This window comes from Bos grunniens, chromosome 29 (assembly GCF_055505025.1).
Source record: "Bos grunniens cultivar Pamir isolate PY7600 chromosome 29, Bosgru_T2T1.0, whole genome shotgun sequence".
Classification (NCBI taxonomy): domain Eukaryota; kingdom Metazoa; phylum Chordata; class Mammalia; order Artiodactyla; family Bovidae; genus Bos; species Bos grunniens.
The window spans coordinates 17,959,071-17,975,595 of NC_141193.1; the positions used below are offsets into that span (position 1 = coordinate 17,959,071).

Below are 16,525 nucleotides of genomic sequence, written 5' to 3' on the forward strand. Positions count from 1 at the left end.
GACTCTGTTCCCCTGCACAGGCGGCCACACCAAAGAAGAAGACCAAAGGACGGAACCAGAGGGGGCGGGGGCAGGAGATATGGGGTCTACAGACGGTGCAGGCTCTTCTCAGCAACTCGGGCCAACCCAAAGAAGATGGAGGAAGAGAGACAGACAGAGAAGGACAGACTCGGGGAGGAGGAAGAAGGAGGGAGGGAGAAGGACCCGAGAGAAAGAGCACGGGCAGGCGTCCAGGCTCAGTGGTACCTGGCACACCAGCTGCTACCATTTACAGTGGGCTCCCCCAGGCCGGCTGATCGCAGGGGCTTGTCTGTCTGTCTGTATGTCTGCAGCTTCCTGCGAGGCACACAGGTTGGGGTGGGGTGTGTGGCTCGGGCTCAGGGTTCACAGGCCTGAGATGTTGCTTTCAGCCTCCAGGAGGACACAGCCTCTAGAGATGCTGGGGTGGGTGGTGGGGGTTTGGCGGGTGGGGGGCGTTGAGGGGAGTGGGGCGGCGCTCACTAGGCAGCAGAGGGCAGGAAGCTGGGGACCAGAGCCTGGGGGCCCAGGGAAGCCAGGCCCCAGGATCCTGCTTTCAAGGAGGAGGGGTCAAGGAAGAAAAGGAGGCTGGACACGAGGTCTCCGGGCAAACCCTGGAACCACCCAAAGTCAGGCTCCCAGGGAAGCACTGGGTGACCACTCAAGGGACGCACGTACCCTCCCCCATCCATGTCCTCTCCCCTGGCCGCCGCCCCGGGCGGGGGTCTCCTGAGAGCTCTGGGCAGGGTGGAGAAGATCCCTCACGCTCCTGGCCAGGTACCTGGGCAGGTAAGCCGCACCCCCACCCCAGTGACCACACCCTGGCGATGCCAAGACCAGCACTCCTCTCCTGAAGGATCTGCAGCATGTCCAGACAAGCCCTGTCATTCGGTGGATGGAGGGGCAGGGGCAGGGGGCAGGGGGGAAGGGGCGGAAGATGATCAGGTGCGGTGGGCACGAGAGACCAGCTCACACTCACCCTGAACTCGGTAAGGGTGGAGCGGGGGGCTCCGGTCTGAGCAGCTCCTCCCCCAACCTTCGAGGGGAAGGCGTCTGTCCGAACACATCCAAGCTGTCCGCAGGCCCCGTGGGGCCCGGCGGAGGGGAGGGGTAGGCTGTGGCCAGAGTGGTGAAGCCCACAGTGGGCCGGAAGCTGGGGCTGCCGCTGCGGCTGCTCTGGGATGGGGAGCCCGTGGATGGCGTGGACTTTCGCGAGAAGCTGACGGCGGCCGGCGGCTGCAGCGTGATCTCTGACATCTCAGCCTGCTGCAGGAGGCCGGGGCGGGGCCGGGCCCGCGCGGCCAGCTCAGGGGAGCCGGTGCGGGAGCCGATGGGGCTTTGGGTCAGAGGCGAGAGCCGGGAGGGCTGTAGCACCACTTGATGTAAACTGGGCTCAGTGCGCCTGGCCTGCCGGGGGCTGGGCCGGGGCCGGGGCTGGGGCTCGTACCACCGAGTGTCCAGGCCCAGCGCACTGGGGCCGCCGTGTGCCCCCGGCTCGGCCGGCTCGGGGTAAGGCAGCACGGGTATGCCCATGCCTTGGCTGGTGTGTCTCAGCTGCCCTTGGCTCACGAGAGGCTGCACAGGCCTGTCCTGCCACTTGGCGGTGGGGGGCACTGGGGCGGGGCCTCTGCCTGGCGATTTGCCAGCCCAGCCCTTGGGCGCCTCCAAAGACAGGATGCCTGGGTAGGCTGCAGGCACCTGCAGGGAGGCGGGCGGCAGTCCTCGGGGGAGGCCGGCCGCAGGCTGCAGGCTCTCACCCACTTCACAAGGGTGCAGCTGGTGGGGGAACATCATGGCCGGGGTCTCTAGACCCCCGAAGGGGAACTCCGGCCGGCCCCAGGGCTCTGGGGAGCGCCCACCCGTGGGCGTCTGAGTCAAGGGCAGTGTGCTGTTGGAAGCGTTCTCTCCATTCTCCTCGGGGATGGTGGGGTGGCCGAAAGGCCCCTCGGCGTGCAGGGGCGGCGAGGACATGACGGAGCTCAGGGGGCTGCCCACCTCCGGCATGTAGAAGGGAGGCGGCTCCACCTCCCCTGGACTGCTGCTGCTGAGGTACCCATAATACTGGCCGTGCTGGAAGGGCCGGGGGGCGGGCGGGCGGGCTTGACCGGTGGCCTGCAGCCGGCTCTCCAGGCCACCGGGGCCCTCCAGGCCACGGGGCTGGAACCGAGGGCTGTATGCTGGTGGTGGCAGGTAGGACTCCTGGCTGGACGACAGAGGGGTCAGCTGGGACTTGAGGGCAGCCACGGACGCGGGCACCAGCGGGTCCTCGTTCTCCTCGTCCGACTGGCGGAACTCGGGGTACATGTCGGTCTCCTCAGCAAAAGGGAAGCCCTCGATGCGCCGGGCCTTGGCGGAGGGCTCCACCTCAGAGGGGTCCATCACGAAGCGGCCATCAGGGCCCCTGCTGATGAGCTCGATGGGCGTGGTGGCCTCCGCCTCGGCCTCCGCCTTGGCCACACTGTACTTCTTGCTGCTGATGGCCCTCTTGGTCTTCTTATACAAGGACAACTCCTTCTCACGCGAGGGGCTCAGCATCCTCTTGGCTGCCGGCTGGCCCTGGTCATCGGAGGACTCGGACGGGGCACGGAGCGTGCGGATGCTCTCAGGGCTGACCTTGCCAGAGGACAGGCTGGGGACAGGGAGAGAGCAGACGGCGTGAGGGGGGCTTGGAGGACATGACTTCTTTCTGTTCTTCCCGCCAAGTACCTGAATCACTTGGCAGGGTGACAGTGAGGAGGAACGGCAGTGGGGCCACGTGTTCTGGCATGAGATACTCTGCCTGGCTCTCAACTGGCTAGGTGGGCGCTGTCCGTTTTCCAAACGGACACCCTGTTCCTACGCTTATTCCATCTGCTACTACTATTTGACACTTCTCTCTAGTCACACCTGCAACTTGACTCCTAGATTGCTCAAGAAATGCAAGCTCCTTTTACTATTAACTTAACCAAAACATATAAAGAAGATACATCTGTTAGGATGTGGGAAAAGAAAAAACATCAAAGAAATAGATTCTAAAGCCAAAGAGAAACAGTTCATCTGCTCTCTTGAGTTGTCTGCTTCCTCTGTCAGTGTGGACAACTTGAAACTACCATGCAGATCAATTAAGGTGACAAAGCTAAGCGAGCCCCCCACCCTCCACCCCGGACAGCCGTGCCCTCTCCTCCTGCGGAGGCCACTTACGGAGACTCCAGGCTCTTCCTGCAGTGTGTGATGGAGAGTGGAGGGTCTAGAGGGAGAAAGAATGGAGCTGGCTGAGGCTGATGCCACAGAGCCCACCCCAGCTGTCAGCAGGGCCCAGGGCAAAGCCCCGAAGGGAAGCGGCCCCCAGGCGTCAGAAATCGCTCCATCCAGGATCCTGCACCCCCGCCACTCCACCCTCATTCTGGTCCCAGCCACCTCTCCCACCATCAAGGCAAGTCCCGCTGGCAGCTCTGCCCACGAGGTCCGGTTTCTCTGTTTTCAAGGCGACACCCACCTTTCTTGCGCTTGAGCTTCCGCTTCCGCTGCTTGTTGACAAAGCAGGCGGCCAGGGTGCTGAACAGGATGGCTGCGGCCAGGAAGCAGATGGTGGCCACAATGCCAGCCAGGACCGGTCGAGCCAGCCCCTCGTCGGTCAGGTCCGGCTGCGGGAAGATGTCTGAGGGGATGGGGGTAGGGGTGGGGGTGGAGCACAGGTGAGACTCTTCCCTCCCCCAGGGCCCCAGGTGCCTCTCCGCCCGCATAGGATCCACATGTCTAAGGCTCTGCCCTAACACTGAAGAGGCAGCCTGGTGGGAAGAGGTGGAAGGGCATCAGGAAGCTGAGGAGTCACCACCTGTATCTCCTCCCCATGGGGCAGCCTCTCCAGGTGATGACCAGGCCATCACTTACCTGATGACCTCACCAGGTGCCCTCACCAAGCAGCACGCTCCACCCGGAAGCCACGCCCAGTTGACCAGACACTGCGGGAGCCTAAGTATCACATGGCCACAGGGACTCCCGCCAGCCTCTCTACAGGACCAGAGCCCAATAGGGTGACTGCAGCACCACAGGGCTGTCACTCCAGAATGCAGGCTCCCATTCTACCATGACGGTGCAGGTGGGCAACCCCTGCAGGGGGTCAGCACGTCCTGGCCATCACAGGCACATGCTGGCGTGGACAGGGCCATCAGACAACATCCTGTACTACTGGCAGAAGGGCCCAGATCCACAGAGCTTATGACAGACAGTGGGATTGGATGGGTCCCCAGGATCACACATCACCCAACAGCTCATTAGGAAGTGCCACCCCGCAGGCTCATCAAAGGGAAGCCCACATATCTTTGATACATTTGGCCAGAATCCACTCCCATGTCGATGAGGACATGGATTAAAACAACCCAGATCATGCTGAGTAGAAAAAGAGGGCTCAGCCTTTACAAGCAGGTGGCTGAACGACAGGGAATGCTGAAGCAGTTGGAGGACGTTCACCAGGGACTCTAGCCACTACTGGGAACCAGACATAAAGCCACTGAGCAGAACAGTTCACGAGAGGTGCCCCCAAACCCTCAAGTCCTCTACCCCGGCCTGGGCTGCAGCTCTCCCCCAGATGGATGCCAAGACAGAAGTGTGCTGGGCTACAGCAGGCACCTCGGAGGAGAAAAAAAACAAGACCAGGTTTCCTAGGGGATCAGTGGTTAAGAAGCCACCTGCCAGTGCAGGGCTTCAGTGCCTGGTCAGGGAAGATTCCACATGCTGCAGAGCAACTGAACCCGGGCACCACAGCTACGGAGCCTGCGCTCTAGAGCCCAGGTGCTGCAACCACTGAAGTCTGCGTGCCCTAGAGCCCATGCTCCACAAGAGAAGTTACAGCAATGAGAAGCCCGCACACCACAGAGAGTAGCCCTGGCTTGCCACAAGTAGAAAAAGCCCGTGCAGCAACAAAGACCCAGCACAGCCAAAACCAAAAATAAATGAATTAAAAAAAAAAAAGAAACCAGCCCCACAGTGCCTAACACACAAGACAGAAGTGTGTAAGGCTCGCTTCCCTGCCCACCCCACCGTACCAGCATCTCCAGGAATCCCAAGCATGAGCTCGTCGGGCCCCCTCCTGCCCCCTGCCTCCAGGGGGCCCTGCAAGCACTGCCCAAGGACATGTGCCCCAACTTGATCGCTAAGCAAAAGCTTCTTCCCAAACCGAGGGAACCACTTCTGGGGGAGGGATCTGCTACTTGGCAGGGACTGTAACTGGAGAAACATGCGTAGAATTGGGACCAGAGCCAAGAGAAAGGAAGATAAATGGAGACAGTGCTAGGGAGTTGGCTTTATTTAGCCTGAAAAAAATCTAGGGAGAGGAAGGAGCGGAGGAAAACAACACCAAACAGCAATTTTCCAAATGAAACACCCTAATTATAAAGCTGCCTTACCAAGAGGCATCGGTAAGCACCGCTGACCCGTTTCTGTCTCTTTGCTCCAATTTGCACCCCCCACGTTGCCCCACAAGTGGATAACACCAGAGGAACAGAAATTTGACAGCAAAAGGACTGAAGTTCTTTTTGACTGTTCTAATGAGAAGGTTAGCTGGATTTCCTTCTGTGGCTACCACAGAGAAATGGTCATGAATTTGGCTCTTCAGGTGGAGAAAGCCTACCCACCTCAAGGTCATGACACAGAGAGTCAGCTGGCGCCCCTCCTCTATTCCGGCTCAGCCTCTCCCCACACGAGCTGGTGTGCCGATGCGGCCCCGACCCCAAGTACCTGTGCTGGAGACGCCGGCAATGTTGCTGGGCTCGCTGATCAGATCCTGCATGACGGCCAGGACCCGGAACTCGTACCACGTGTCCTACAGCCCCAGAGATGACACCCCGTCAGCCGCGCAACCTGTCACAGCCACCAGTACCCTTCCCAGCTGACCCCCCGCCCCTCCCCCCGCCACCAACTCTGCAACTTGGGCTATCTGCCAATTTCCATGGGATAAATACTCGGACTGTGATAGATTCCAAGCTATACGTGTGAGGTCACTGAAAGCAAAACTATAAAGAGATGCAATGTGGGCTCTTGGGACCAATCCCAGCTCTAGAGCATCCAGGGAAGGGAGAAAGGAAGAAGGGATAAATAGCAGGCACATGTGCGATAAGCGGCTGCCTCCCTCCAGCTAGAGAGACGCCAAGGTATAAGGGGAGTCAGCTGGGAAAAAAATACCATGTTCTCCAGGGGCTGAGAACTGCTGAAGGAGGGCTCCCACCCTGGGCTGCCCATGTCGGACTCCAGCCCGCCCTGCGCTCCCTGGCTTTTGGCGGCATGTGGAGACCCCTCAGGGCTGGCCCTGAACTTGCAGACCTTGCCCAAACCCTGGCAGCAGCCCTGGGAGAGCAGGAGTGCAGGTGTGGCAGTATGCAGACAGCCTCCCGACACCTGAGCTCCCAGTGATTCTAGAAGCAATTCACGATCACTTCCAGCAAACACCAGGCTCCGCACCTGTGATAGGTCCCTGGCAAAGAAGTCCAACTCGGTGCCAGGAATGCCATCGTCCAGTGTCTCCCAGCGCTCTCCGACGCGGAACTCCAGGATGTAGCGGTCGATGGGGAAGCTGTGGTTGGCAGGTGGGAGCCAGGACAGGAGCACGCCCTGCTGGGTCCGGTTGGCTGTGAGGCACCTCGGTGGGGTAACCAGCACCAGGGGTTCTGGAGTTGTGACAGGGAATGCTGCAGGGCGGGGGGAAGATGATGAGGGGGTTGCTGAGGCTGCTGAACCCCCTCTACCCACGTGTTCCTGCGGCACAGGGACCCCAAGGCGGTGAGGGTCACATCCCCTGGGAGCAGGCGTCAATTTAAGGACCAGTCACATGAAGAGCCCTCCTGATCCAAAGGAAGGAGGCCGGGCAGCGGGCTTGAGCTTCCTGATTCTATCTCCAGAGCGCATCCAACAATACTGACGGACGAGGGATGGCATCATGGCCCTCACAGGAAAAACATCAGGAACCACTGGCAACTAAGGTGGTATCTTTAAAAAGATACTTTCGTTCCCTTCCGGAGGAGGAGGAACACCTTCCCTCAGCACTGCCCTGTCCCTACAGTCCCCTATGGCCCAGGTGGAAAGCTGGCCCCCATGGGGGGCTCTCTGGGGCAGGGTGAGCCTTCCTCCACAGCTGCCCCTCGGTGGCAATAAAGGACCCCGGGCAACACTGGTGTGGAGCTGCCCGGTCACGGCTGCCCTCGCTGGCCACAGACAGGGGACAAATGCAACAGCAGCCAGGAGGGCACGGCCCCTCCCGGGCCCCTGGGTCAGGAAGGAGGAGATGGGTGCACGCCTGCCACCAAATGAGGCTGGGGGCCAAAGGAAGGAACCAGCAGAGAACAGGAGGAGGAGAAAGGACCCCTAATCCCCCTACAAGGCCACAGGAAAACGGAAACAGGTGGTCAGCCATGAAGGATGAAACCAAAGCTCTTCCATCCACCCGAAGACACATGAGGCTGGCCCACAGGGCCCAAAGTGCTCAGCCAGGGCACTCTGGTCCAGACCAACCCCAAGGGATGGTGGGACAGACCCCTGCTGCGTCATCAGTGACGGTCATAGAAGGCACTTAGCAAGGTGCCTGCACAGAGCGGGCAAGAAACGTCTGCTCCATCCCAGCTCCTCCAGGAGTGCCCGGGCCCGGCCTCACCTAAAGTGTTCACAGTGACCACCTCACTGAAGGCGCTGGTGCCCAGTTTGTTCTGGGCCAGGACACTGAACTGGTACGCTGTCTCGGGCTCCAGGGCTTCCACCAGCAGCCAGCTGGGTCCCAGAGGCACGGGCAAGGACAGCCAGTCATGGGGCCCAAACTGTGCCCGCTTCATCCTGCCCAAGAGGGAGAGAGGATTGGGGACAAGAAGACGGGGTGGGTTACACTGGAGACAGGAGAGGGCACACAAGTGCTGGAGGTGGGGGGCACCCTGGCCTCCCCAGGTTTGAGGTCAGGAACAGGCTGTGACCACTCAGCTATGGCTGGCCCTGTCCCCATGAGGCCAGGTCCCTAGCCACTGCTGGTGCCTCATCTATGAAAGGGGACCCTTGGCATTATTGACGCTCAAGAAACTGGTCGAATAACCAGTTGCATTCTGAGAGAACCTCACCCTGAGCAGAGTCTTAAGAGTGGCCCTGCCCTGAGAGCGAGGACACTGGGAACAAGGCAGGTGCTAAAGTGGGAGAGTAACGATGAGCACCAGCGGGACCTGAGGGGAGGCCAGGTGCCCAGCTGCCTGGCTGCTCTGGGATGGTCAAAACTGGCCTGCCTGCGTGACCCAGAGGGCTTGCTCTGTTCAAGCAGGCTGGTGTCACTGAGGAGGAGCTGGGCACAGGACAACAACAAAGAGCGTTTCCCCACAACGGGGACAGGATTCTAAAGCCTTCGGGGTTAGAAGTCACCAAGGACAGCTGCACTGTGGGTGCAGAATGCTGGAATCCAGGGAGAGGTCAGCCCCTGCCCTGCAGCCCGCCACACTCCCCACCGGCCATGAAGCCTGTGCCCAGGCGCACTGTCCAGTGCCACCACGGGGAGGGGACGGCTTCCCGTTGGACTAGCCGTGCAGATCAAGGACCCCCGAGGAGGCCAGGTCCCTACACACCGATGGCTCACAGTTGCCTCTGCCCAGGAATTAGAGCCAGGGCAGCGGAAAGCACAGCAAAGAGAAGCCAGCATCAAAGGTCAGGATGGGAGAGCTGGAGGCAGGCAGAGATAAGGGGGGAAAGAGCCCCCTAGCCCAAGACTGCCCCTCCCACCCGGCACCCCAGCAGGCAAGCAGGGTGACACAGCGAAGCAGAGCCACAGGCAGCGAGGGGACCAGTCCATGCCCAGACCTTCTGCTCAGGCCTCCCCGAAGGTGGCCACATGCCCTGCCCTGGCCACACAGCCCCCTGGCAGTACCTCACCTGCCCCATGGGGGTGGGACGGGGTTCGCTTCAACTCTGAGCCCCCCCAAGCTCACCACCTAGGTCCGGTTTGTGTCCAGAACTCAAAGCCCAGGTACTCAGAGTCTAGGAAACAGGCCAGGTCCCTCTCAACCTCCCTTGTGCTGGAAGTCCATGGAGGGCTCTGCCTGAGTCTGTCTCCTCCTCTCCAGGCCTGGTGAGCCTGGGGCAACACGCACCCTGAGGAGACAGGTCTGGAGAGGAGGAGCTGAGGCGCACCCTCCCTGATCAACAATGTCGCCCCTAGTGCAGGTGGCCAGCTCTGGGCTCGGGAAAACCCTAGGTGAGTGTGGACCTCAACCGAGGGCTCTCCTCCCATTTTTTCTACATCTTCTGTCCTCAGCCTGACTCACACATCACTGAGATGCCAGTCAACCCCAAGGTTTCAGCAAAGATCTCCAATCACCGCATCTCACCAAATGAATGTACAGCCAGGTACAAAGGCAATGGACACACAATCCCAGAAAGAAATACCCATGTGCAGACGAGGGCAGGAAGGTGAGCGCCACTTCACACTGGTTTCTGGAACCATGGGGGAAGGGTCAGGATAAAGCTAATACTAGGCTTGCAGCTGGGCTGTCTTAGGATGCCCAAGATCAGGAGTCTCTTCCAGACTCCAGAGGACAGAGGAACCTACAGGAGCGAGCCAAGGATACGGAAGGGCCGCAAGGTCAGCTGAGGACACTCACCACAGGATGGTGGGCCATTCGGGCCCCGGCATCATCCCAGACGCCCCGCCCACAGAAGCCTAGTCACCAGGCAGCACCACACCCACCATCCAGAGGAAGGTCAAGCGGGCAGAGATACACACCCTCCTCATAACCTGCCCCCCAAGCCCTGTGGACTGATGAGGGAGGGATAAGCAGAGAGCGAGGCGTGCAGGGGTGACTCACAGAGGTCCGTACCAAACAGAGAATGTCTGCTCAAATCCTCCGTCGTAGCCTGGCTCCCAGGACACATTGGCAGTTGTCATGGAGACCTGGACCCGGACACTGCCCGGGGCATGGGGGCTGGTGCCTGGAGACCAAGCAGACACCTCAGGCAGGGAGGAAGGGAACCCGCATGACTGGGGCTGTGAGCCCGGGTGCCCTGCAAGCACGGTGGCCCCGGGGAGCAGTGGGGGCCATGAAGCTCTGAGGAGCTGGGTCTAGCCCAGGGCCCTAGGGCTGAAGGAGGAAACCTGTCCTGCCAGGGAGGCTGGTTCTTCCAGCAGGAGACGGCCTGAACATCAGGGATACGGGCCAAGGGTGGGGAGTCAACCCCTGGTCGTCAGGACTGTGCTCATCTGCAGAACACAGAAGTGCACCTGATGGAGGTCAGCAAAGCCAAAAGGCCCCGTCCCACACGACTCTGGCCTGAGACCCAAACACCATCGTAAGAGCAGCCCAGTCCAGCAGGCCCTCCACGTCTCCAGCAGGAGTTTGAATCCAGGGCCCACCACTCAGTGTGGTGATGCCAGTTGAGGTGTCCCACCCAGGCTGGCCTCGGTCTCTGTGAGTGAGCCTGAGGGGAATACCAGCTTCCACTATGCACCACTAGGTACCGAGTTTAAAGCCAGTGGTAAATGTTCAATGGCTGTTGTTAGGACAGTGGCTGTCTGTCCCAGAGGGGCAGGCATAATGTCCAGGCTGGGGTCCTAGGGACAATGTCTCCAACAGCAGAAGAGCCCCACGAAACGGGACACCCGCGCCAGGCCCCGCCCAACCCCGAGCCCGTACCGATGACGGTCAGGTGGGTGCTGGCAGTGATGCTGGTGACCACGTTGGTGGCGATGCACTCCCACTCCCCGTGGTCCTCCTTGCTCAGGGCGCGGAACTGCAGGCTCCCGCTGGGCAGGGTGTTGTGCTTGCTTCTGCTGGGCTTCCCTACCTTGGCCAAACACGGGGGCGGGAGCGGGCGGCCAGGGCAGAAGAGAAGCCACCGACACTCAGGGCTCCAGAAGGGGGTCAGCAATGGGCTTCAGCCCACAGCCCTCTGCCGCCCCTTGGGAACAGAGCAGTCCCGGCCGTGCCCCCATGGTGCTCCCCGCAGCCCTCCACTGCCCCCGCGTCACCCTCGGGGCTGCCCCTTGGGAACAGAGCAGTCCCAGTCATACCCCCATGTCGCTCCTGCAGCCCTGGAGCCGAAGGGTACCTTTCTCCAGGTGATGACGGGAAGGGGCCCCTGCCCCACCCCCCACGAGCCCCGGAGCCCAGGGGTACCTTTCTCCAGGTGATGACAGGAAGGGGCCCCTACCCCACCCCCCACGAACCCCAGAGCCCAGGGGTACCTTTCTCCAGGTGATGATGGGGAAGGGGTCCCCAGCCGCGGCACAGGGGATGAGCAGCTCCCGGCCGGCCTCCTGCCTGTACTCCCAGCCCGGTAGCACCGTGAAGTACGGGGGGTCCTAGGAGAGCAGGCCAGGCTGTGACACCAGGCATTTCAGGAGCCCGCCTGCCCATATGGAGGCACCCGCAGCCTTGCCTCACCTTCAGGACAAGCCTCGCAGGGGCAGACTGGCCCATGGTCCCCAGGGTGTTGTAAGGCACACAGGTGTAAGTGCCAAGAGCCTCCTCTGTGGCCTCCTCGATCCGGATGGAGCCGTCCTCCATCAGAGTCCAGCCCAGGTTCTGCCGGGCACAGACAGTGGAGTGGAGCTGTGGTCAGTGCTGACATCCAATCCGGCCCTACCAGTCAGACCCGAGCTGCCCCTCTGTGGGCAGACATGTGGGGTGGGGCATCTTGGGTCTGGGAGGATGGCCAGACCTGCTGGGCTTGGCCCCGCGGGAAGCAGCTCTTTGCTCTCCCAGAACTCTGAGGGGAGTGGAGGGGTCCTGCCGGGAACCAGATCCCTGGAGGCAGCATCTCAGAGCCAGGGGCCTCCCGAGACCCACACGCAGCCCTCCAGCACCTTCTCAACCTGCAGGGGGCGGCCATCCTTATTCCACTTGACCACGGTGGCCGGCGGCTCTGCGTCCACGGGGCAGCGGATGTAGCCGTGAATCCCCACGGGCACGTAGATCACAGGGGGCATGTTGAGGACTCGGGCTGGGTCTGCAGGAGTGGGAGTTGGGGCAAGGAGGGATGAGAAGGCACAGCGGGGGCCGAGCCACCCCACAGCCCAGGGCCCAGCACTCTGTGCAGCACCAGGTGCCAGGCCAGCGGGGCCACAAGACAACACGGCCCACCCCCAGGGCTGACCGCCCAGAGGCCAGCACGGCCGTCCCGTTTGTCCAGTCCTGCATCCTTAAGAACCCCCATCTGAATGCACCGAGGCACTGCCGCTCCTGCCCACCTGCAGTTACCCCCAAACACCTCTGTCTGCAGACTTGACAGCCAGCAGGGACCCTCAGCACCCCAGCCCGTAGACTCCCAACCTCAAAGCCAGTGTCTGGCCACTGATAAGACCGGTAAGATGACAGCATCCCTCCCAAGTAGGCGGGACCCCAGGCCCTTCCTCTCCCCACACCCTCGGAACAAGGCTGCTTCTGTGGGCTCCCTCCTGCCTCGGTCTCCCGTCTGTGTAGCTGAGGTGCAGAGTCAGCCACGGAGCCTCTGGAAGGTTCTCGGGCGACAAGAGCAGCAGCCCCGCGACTCGGGTGAGTCATCACCCGGGGGCCACGAAGGAGAACGATCCAGAACTCCCCGGGAGGCGGTGGGGATGAATGGGCGGCTCTGTCAGCGTCTGGAGCCCTTCGCAGAAGAGCATTACATAAATACCAGGCCGAGGTGTATATTTAGACATAGCTTCCTACTTTTGTATGGTGGAAGCTTTTTTTTTTTCCCCTCCAAGGTTTTCAAAGGGTTTATGAATGGGAAATACTCTGAACACTGCTTTTTAGTAGAAATAAAGATCCTTGTCTCACCCACCTGAAAATCTCATTCCTCCCCCCACCCCGGATTCTCTTTGAAGGCAAGAAGGTAAGAAAGGACAAGTGGGAGTGGGTGATGCGCTGGAGGGAGACGGGAAACCACTCTTCCCTGGCAGGCACAGCCACAGCTGGAGGATAGGAGTCCTCATCCAGGCAGGTCAGGGTCCTCTGGGACCACTCCTACCAGCCCTGTGCCTCTGTCTCTGCCCCTCTGTGCCCCATGACACAGCAGATGGGATCTTCCCCACGAGAAGTCTGCAAAGGAGCCTCTTCCTCCAGCAGGTGTGGGTGGGACAGACCTGATGCCCCAGGTCACACAGCTGTCTTGGGGCCTCACAGCTCTCAAGAACCTGGGACTCACAGGACAGCAGCTGAGAGTGATCCTCTGCTGTGGAAACTGGGGAGGAGGCCTCTGACCCCAGCAGCAGCAACACTGCATGAGGGCATGAGGCCAGCACTCAGGCAGCCCCCCACCAGGCCCCTGCTCTGCTGGTCTCCTGGGTCACCAGCTGTTCTGCTCACATCCTCAGCTCAGACACCGCTCCAGGCCCTCTCCAGACAGTCACACTCTCGCCTGCCTGCCCCTCCGTGCTGTGGGGGAGCTGGTTCTCCCACACAAGCCGTCAAGTGATGGAGTGCCTGTCATCTACTGCATCAAAAGGGGACCATGTTGCCTGAGTGACAGAGCCATCGGCCAATCAGGAGGGAGGGACAAGCCCTCATCACACTTCCTCTCCCCACCACAACCAGCAAGCTGAACGATGCTGCACAGAAGCCCTCGGCCGCTCTGGGTCTTGGGCAGCCCCGAGAGCTGCAGAGGGAAGGCCCAGAGGGGCCTGGTGCTGGCAGGAGTGGATGAGCCACTGGGAGAGGGCCTGTGCCCCTTACCAATACAGCGGGGGAGCAGAGACCTGGCAGGACAGTCACCCCACCAGGTGTGAGCCACACACATCCTCAGATAGTGAGAAAAAGCACTTCATTCCAGGTGCAAACAGAGGATCTGGCCAGCACCAGCACAAGGACAGTGTCCGGAAGGCCAACCTGGCCCTGAGCCCAGCCAGGGTGAGGCTGGTGGGATGGATCAGTGGACAGGGACAACCGCATGGCTGGGAGAAGGACCCAGAGCGGGCTCCATTCATGTGCACTAACCAGCCCCGGTCGGGCCTCCTCCAGGGCTGACCCCCTCCCTCGCCCTGGCCCCTCCTCTGCCCACCTTCCCTGAGGCCACCCTCCCGTCCCCAGCATGGCCAGTGCGCCCACTCACACTGCACAGTGAGGTACGCCGAGGCCGAGGGCGAGCGCCCGAGGCTGTTGCTGGGCACGCAGGTGTACTTCCCCGCATCCTCCGGCTTCACCCGGAAGATGATCAGGGTCCCGTCGATGAGGATCCGCACCCGCAGCTTCAGGTCGCTGCAGGGACACAGGACACATGGAGGAGAGGGTCTTCCATGCGATGCCAGGGCACTGTGCCCGGGAGTCCTCCCCATGGCTGATGCGTGGGATAGACACCCCCCACACTGACGCTGGTCTCAGCGCCCGGAGCACAGGAAGGGGACCCCAGCCCACCCTCCCATCCCAACCAGCTCCCAGAGCCCAAGGGCAGTCCCTGCTGGGAAGCCTCGCCCCTGGGAGGCCTGGCTGGGCTCAGGGCAGAGCGTGCACTCACTTCTGGAAGTAGACGTTCTCATCCTGCCAGTACCAGGTGTAGGTGAGGTTGCCGGGGTAGGCCTCCGCCCGGCAGGTGAGCAGCGCGTCCTGGGAGATGTTGACAGTGATGTTCTCAGGAGGTGAGACGATGAAGGGAGGCCCTGGGGGACAGGGACAAATGTGACCTCTACTGGGGCGGGGGGGACCACAGCACCAGCTGCGGGAGCTCTGCCCCTCAGAAAGGGGCGCCCCTAGCCCCGGGAGGAATTGAGCCAGCACTGGTCCAGAAGCAGGCAGCACAACTGAGCAGTTGTCATGGAGACGCATCCAGCTGCTGCCTGTGCTCAGGTTCTTACTCACCCTGCAGGTCCCAAGGATGCACGAGGTCCACAGGTGTGGCTGCACACAGCTCGTGGCAGACACCCACCCATGCACAGTCCCTCTGCCAACCTGGCCCCCTGAATAGCCAACTAACCCCTCCATAGATACAAACACACAGCAAGGAGGAAGGCCACTCTCTCGACCCACAAAAGGAACCGGCCTGCCTCTAGAGGAGTAAGAGGCTGACCACAGGTGAAGGGGCATCAGGGAGAGGAGGCAGGAGAAGCAGAGGACACGGCTGGAGTTCCAGCAGCCCTGGTGCTGACTTTCCAGACACCCTGTGGCTGTCACCAGCTCTTGCCCAAGTCAGGAGGCCAGGTGCAGCCACCCCCCCAGCTCCCTCCAGCAGGGGTGGGGAAGTGGAGCAGGTGGACAGAGGCCACCCCTTCTGGGGGCTCAGGGCCCCAGGCAGAGCATCACAGGTGCTGACCCCACAGACACGAGCCCTGCCAAACGCCCTTCATGTTATTTAAGCCTCTGGGGTTGGACTCAATTCAAACCCTTACTTATTAAGGCAGTCACCAGAGGATGGAGTCTGGTGGGGGAGGGGGCAGTCCTCCCCCGGGGAAGGTGGAGACACCACAGGACACCACCTGGACATTCAGAGAAACCAGAAACCCAGTCGGCATGGCGCTTCCTGCCACCCCACGGGAGGGCTACTGAGGGCCACCAAGGGAGCCCGCAACACAGGGATGAGATCCCACCCGGTTCCCTACCATCCCCAGCTAAGCCACCCACACCCTGGGAAGACCCCCAGCTCAGTGGGGCCAGGACTCCCTTCAAGAGGCCTCACCTTGGACGAGCAGGTGGGTGGTGTGCACCGCCTCCCCCTGGATGCTGTATGCACGGCAGGTGTAGGCGCCTCTGTCCTCCCGACTGACCGACGTCACCGTCAGGCTGCCCTCACTCACCTGGAGCCAAGGAGACGGATTCAGCTCCCACCCTGGGCCCCATCAACGCCTTCCCAGGTGGAGGGGGCCTCGGGGCCTGTGCACTGGGGAACCTGCAAGGTCACAGGTACCGCCCAGTCCGCCTGCCGCCTCCAGCCCTACCTGCGCCTCCGCAAAGGTGAATTGGTGGCAGGACAGGAGGCGGGGGGCAGCAAGGAGGGGGTGCAGCAGCCTGTGACAGACCCACACTCACCTGGTACTTGTTGCTAGCACCTAGGAGTGTCCCCTCCTTCAGCCAGGTGACAATGGGCTTGGGATTCCCAAAAGCTATGCAGGTCATGGTGACGCTACCACCCTCCTTGGCCTCAATGTACTGGGGAGGTGTTTCTGTAAAGGTGGGAGGAGCTGCAAGAGACCGAAGGCACGGGGCAGGCTGGTCAGCTGGCCGTCCCGCACATGGGCACCCTGCTCCGGGGCCCACCCCACAAGTCCAGGGCACTCCTGGAGGCAGGAGGTAAGCAGGAGACAGGCTCTGCCCACCTGCCTTCTGGAAGGGAGACCTGGAACTCAACAGTCTGGCTGGATCCCAATTCTAAACTTTCCCTTTTGTAGCCACCTAATTCCAAATAAAGGACTGTTTGTCCAGCACCAGGGTGCCCCAGAGGCTCCAGGGACATGGGGATAAATGAGGCATCCATATACCTGCAGCCCTTCACACCTCGACCATCCACAGACCCATCTTTCCATAACCCCAGCCCAGCCAGGCCCACGGTTGCAGGCCATACACCATCTGAGCCCCATCAGGCCTAACGTGGATCACAAACCAGGTGG

General features: G+C 61.3%; 1 protein-coding gene across 8 annotated transcripts in view; it reads right to left on the reverse strand.

Moving 5' to 3' along the window:
- The window catches only part of IGSF9B (immunoglobulin superfamily member 9B), a 42,459-nt gene that overhangs the window by 10,286 nt on the left and 15,648 nt on the right, over nucleotides 1-16,525 (reverse strand). For 3 of the 8 annotated variants that reach the window (XR_015157429.1, XM_086383313.1, XM_086383316.1), the window contains 15 exons: nucleotides 15,948-16,099; nucleotides 15,598-15,715; nucleotides 14,443-14,584; nucleotides 14,041-14,186; nucleotides 11,816-11,958; nucleotides 11,394-11,534; nucleotides 11,195-11,311; nucleotides 10,644-10,794; nucleotides 9,819-9,942; nucleotides 7,640-7,815; nucleotides 6,454-6,680; nucleotides 5,734-5,818; nucleotides 3,494-3,655; nucleotides 3,199-3,244; nucleotides 998-2,647 (listed from right to left, as the gene is read on the reverse strand). Coding sequence is in view for 6 of the 8 variants with exons in the window: in XM_086383313.1 (XP_086239439.1) it covers nucleotides 998-2,647; nucleotides 3,199-3,244; nucleotides 3,494-3,655; nucleotides 5,734-5,818; nucleotides 6,454-6,680; nucleotides 7,640-7,815; nucleotides 9,819-9,942; nucleotides 10,644-10,794; nucleotides 11,195-11,311; nucleotides 11,394-11,534; nucleotides 11,816-11,958; nucleotides 14,041-14,186; nucleotides 14,443-14,584; nucleotides 15,598-15,715; nucleotides 15,948-16,099 (3,580 nt within the window). In the remaining 2 variants the exon portion in view is untranslated. Of the gene's footprint in view, nucleotides 1-104; nucleotides 337-997; nucleotides 2,648-3,198; nucleotides 3,245-3,493; nucleotides 3,656-5,733; nucleotides 5,819-6,453; nucleotides 6,681-7,639; nucleotides 7,816-9,818; nucleotides 9,943-10,643; nucleotides 10,795-11,194; nucleotides 11,312-11,393; nucleotides 11,535-11,815; nucleotides 11,959-14,040; nucleotides 14,187-14,442; nucleotides 14,585-15,597; nucleotides 15,716-15,947; nucleotides 16,100-16,525 lie in introns of those variants that run through there. The other 5 variants (XR_015157428.1, XM_086383315.1, XM_086383314.1 and 2 more) reach the window with 5 other exon arrangements.